Raw genomic sequence first — 4503 nt, 5'->3', positions numbered from 1 at the left:
GAGACTATTACTAAATGACCAGCATCATTTCAAAGTCATCAACAGTCTATTTATAGATTCTTTTTCTGAGTGGTTGGCAGGTGCTCTGGTGTGGTTTGCTCCTTCTATCCTATCAAACATCTATTGTCATTATACCCCCTCTTTTTTTCGTTTTTGTTTGTTACCCTCTCGTGACTACCTCTAATCTTAGCGGACGGTTTGAGTGCACTACTGGTAGGTTTTACTTATTTACAGTTCCCCTGCAGTTTCTGTCTGTCAGTCTGTCTGTTTGTCTGTCTGTCTGTCTTACTTTTTCCCTCGACCTAATAACCATTATTGTGTCTATGTGCTTCTCTTTACTCAAACAAACAAACAGACAGACAAGCTCTAACATTCGGCACTTATATGACCTAATTGTGTTGCAAATGCCGTAACCTCTTACCATGTGCTCATTTAACCTTATGCAGTTGCGAGCGCCGTAAAACTCTTACTAAACTAAACCTCTTACAATGTCTAAGGTTCCTGTACTAACATTCCGACCCCCCGAGGCGATGCGACTGACTAAAGTGTCTTTATGCCTTTCCCAAAGGGGGGACATGAACATGTTCTTATGCTCAGCAGAATTGTAAATGTGCTCATTTATCCATGTCATGCTCATAAATGTGCTGATTTATCAATGTCATGCTCATAAATGTGCTGATTTATCAATGTCATGCTCATAAATGGGCTGATTTATCAATGTCATGCCCATAAATGTGCTGATTTATCAATGTCATGCTCATAAATGTGCTCATTTATCAATGTCATGCTCATAAATGTGCCTGAACCGTATACGAGAACTGCTTCTTTTACTCTCCTAATACTTACTATCGTCATTTTCCCTCTACTTCTTTTGTCTGTTTATCACTCTCTTGTGACCCGCTATTTCCAGGGTGCCTTGATAGCCGAAGCAGACTTTGTGCTGTTGAAGCTAGAGAGATGAGCAGAGTAAGTCTGATTCCCTGTAAGGACTTCTCTGTTGAAATCCTCCCCTGGCGCTCATGTGACCGTATGCTGTTGTGAGCGCCTAAAAGCTCTACTAAATTAAACTGTACTAACGTGCTGTCTTTTCCTCCTCAGATCCCGGGGGGACTTCCTACAGCGACCTATCCCTAGACGAGGCCGGACGCGATCTCCTCGACTCCGACTCTCCGTCCACCTCCCCGCCACCCCATCACCTGCAGCCACAGCAACAGCCACAGCAACAGCATCGAGACCTGCTGAAAGCCGAACAGTTTCATCCTGATCAGTACCAGAACGAGCAGGGCGCTCAGCAACAGCAGCATCGAGAGTTACTGCAACAGCAACACGGACAGCTGCAGCCGGAAAGTCAACGCTTTCATTCAGAGCAGTTTCAGACCCGCGAGGAAGATCGACAGCACCAGCACCAGCTACACCAGCTGCAGCAGCGACATCAGCAACAGCAGCAGCAGCAACAACAACAGCAACAACAACGCCAGGAGCAGCAGCATTACCACCAGCATTACAGCGAGCCCTCTCCCCGGGAGCAGCATGTAGCGAGGCCTCTGGACGCTGTAGGTTATACCCCCGCGCAGCCGCCCGCCGGGCAGTACGCGGTTCAAACCCCAGAGAGCGAGCAGTATGACTACGTCAGCCAACAGACCCCGGTGTTGATTCAGGAGCAGCAGCAGCAGCAGAATATCATGAGGACTGGAAACGGGGGAGGAGGGGCCAGACTGGAGGAGAGTGCGATGGTAGTGGAGGGAGGGAGAGGAGGAGGGGGTGGTGGTGGAGCAGGAGGAGGGAGGAAAGGGTGGAAGAGGAAGAGAGAGGAATCCTCAGGAGACCACGGGGCGGCCACACCCGCGAAGATGGACCCTAGCCAGCGATGTGACGTATGCGGGGAGCAGGCGAGTGGTCACTACTTTGGCGCTCTGGTCTGTCTGCCCTGTAAGGTGAGTGATTATGGATAGTAATCCAGGCTGTAATGATAATGTTATGTAATACGATAGAACATGGGAATACGATATAATTATGTATCTCTCCTTGGCGCCATCCCTCTTTATTCTCTCTTCCTCTCTTTCTTCCTCTATTTCTCTCACACACATACGCGCGCACACTCATTCACTCAGTCTTTCTCTGTCCCACTTGACTGTCTTTGTGTCTCTCCTTTGAAAATTGTTTTTATTTATTTATTTATTTAGTTCGTTCTTTCTTTCTTTCGTTCTTTCGTTCTTTCTTTCTTTCTTTCTTTCTTTCTTTCTTTCTTTCTTTCTTTCTTTCTTTCTTTCTTTCTTTCTTTCTTTGTTTATTTATTTATTTATTTATTTATTTGATTTATTTTTATTTATTTGCATTTTTTGGGGATTAAGTTTTGATTGCGACATCAGTCTGTTTTAATTTAATGTAGACATGGTATTGGACACCCTTGTCTCCAGTCGTTGTGAGGTCCTGGGATTCTTGGCAGGGTAGTCAAAGTACAGTTGACCCTGTTCTAACATCCACTTGTTCAAGACAATTACCTGTACGAAAGACCACGTCCGACTCTCCCCCCTCCTCCCCCCGTCCTGTTACGTTTTTCTAATAATGTTATAATGACACTGTTCAAGACGTCAAACTCTCTAAGGTGGCGTCGATAGCCTAGTGGTTAGGCTACCGGACTCGCAATCGTGAGATTGCGAGTTCGGGGGTTCGAGTCTCAGCTCGGTCCGACGTTGTGTCCTTGGGAAAGGCATTTTACACGAACTTCCCACTTGGCTCGGTCCTATCGGAGACGGACGTTAGACTAGGAGGTCCCGCCCCTTAAATAACCCAATAGTGTTGATAGGGGCGTTAAACCTATACCATTTCACCATTTTCACCAAACTCTCTAAGCATAAGACAACCATTTTTCTCCTCGATTGAAGACGGCCGTCCACGACAATTATGTCTGTAGTTTACCCATGAAATCCCCCCAGTGACAGTTTATTAATTTGAGGTCATCTTGTAGTAGCAAGCAGGGTTTGTGTTGTACCGTCGTCCGACTAGGTCACTGTGGGTGGTTGGCGGGTGCTCTGGTGTGGTTTGCTCCTTTTATCCTATCAACATCTGCTGTCGTCCTGATCTCTCCTCCTTATGTTTTATGTTTGTTACCCTCTTGTAACACTTCTAATTTTCGGCACTTATATAACCTTATTGTGTTGCAAGTGCCGTAAAACTCTTACTAAAACTAAACTAAGCTAGGTCACTAATGTTGAAATGATCTGTGAGTCCTTAGATCCGATGTTGGAGATGAACTATGTTATTCTAAATGCACCTGGTGCTACTGCAGTAGGAGATAAGTAATATGTGAATTTTTGGGGCTCTTATTTGTTTGTTTTTTGGGTTTTAAAAAAAAACTTTTTGTTGCTGCTGCTTTTGTCGTTGTTTTATGTCATTGTTGTTATTTTTGTGTTTAATGTTATTGTTTTTCTGTTGTTATTATCATTCCTTCATGCGTAATTTCTGTGCTTTTTTTAGTGCTGTTATTGCTATTGTTGTCTTTCATCATTGCTGTTGATACTGTTTTGGGTATTTCTATTGTCAGTGCTGTTGCTTTTAAAAATCTTTGTAGCTGTTTTTTCTTTCTCTCTTATATTATGATACGATTTCTATTGTTTCAATGTGTATTATTTTTTTTCTTTTATTGTTGTTCTTCTTATTTATTGGTTGTTGTGGTTACTGACTGTGGTGTTTTACCTTTATGTAACTGGCAGTCCCCGCTGTTATGATGAGGCGTTTATGTCTGTTGGCCATATTAAGTTGTCTTTGATTTTCTCCTTTGTTTCTGTTTTGTTTTTGTTTTTGTTCGTTAGTTTGTTTGTTTGTGTGTTCGTCTGTGTGTTTGTTTGTTTGCTTTTGCTTTGTTCTTGCTGATGTTTTCGCGCTTGATATGCTTCCCTTGCCACGAAAAGTATGAAAAGGCAAGCGGCAAAATGCCGTTGACAAAGAAGAGATTATTTCCTCTCCGTGTCCAAAAATATCCGCCCTCTTCTCTTTTTTTCTCCTCCCTTGTCCACCTTGCCCGTGTCTTTCCCTGTGTTAAGCATGGCTTCTCCTGTTACGGCCGTCTGCAAAACAAATTACCAAAGTGGACCTACTCCGGGTTCCGAACAGCAAAGTAATCAAAGATAATTCTGTTACCTCCCCTGTTCTATTTATTACGTTTCTTGCTGGAGCAAACAGGCCTTGTTGTCGTCTGAAGTCTCTGCTGTACACGCAATTAAACAGTGCTGCTCCCTTCCTTGCGACCCAGGGGTTCCCTCCCTTCCCAGGGGGACGCCATTGTTGGTTGCCATGGCTTCCTTGGGCGTTCCGACATGGCGTCCGTCTTTTAGCCGGGCCGGTCATCTGGGGAAACCATGGAAAGGCTGCGTACTTCACGTCAAAAATAATGTCTGTTAAAAGACGTTCGTCTTTTTAATGGGGGGCAAAATGTGTGTGTGTGTGTGTGTGTGTACGTACGTTTGTTTATGTATGTGTGTGTGTGTTTGTTTGTATGTGTGT

General features: G+C 44.1%; 1 protein-coding gene across 1 annotated transcript in view; it reads left to right on the top strand.

Moving 5' to 3' along the window:
- Window positions 1-1095: 1095 nt before the first annotated feature.
- LOC101857539 overlaps window positions 1096-4503 on the top strand; it is a gene marked incomplete at its 5' end in the record, with an annotated part of 33364 nt that continues 29956 nt past the window's right edge. Inside the window, 1 exon segment of the mRNA XM_005112890.3 lies at window positions 1096-1934. Within this exon segment, the coding sequence (XP_005112947.2) occupies window positions 1096-1934 (839 nt within the window).

The sequence above is a fragment of the Aplysia californica genome, unplaced genomic scaffold, assembly GCF_000002075.1.
Source record: "Aplysia californica isolate F4 #8 unplaced genomic scaffold, AplCal3.0 scaffold01471, whole genome shotgun sequence".
NCBI lineage: Eukaryota > Metazoa > Mollusca > Gastropoda > Aplysiida > Aplysiidae > Aplysia > Aplysia californica.
Note: the sequence above shows the minus strand (reverse complement) of the source record. Positions and strands in the feature narration are given on the sequence as shown.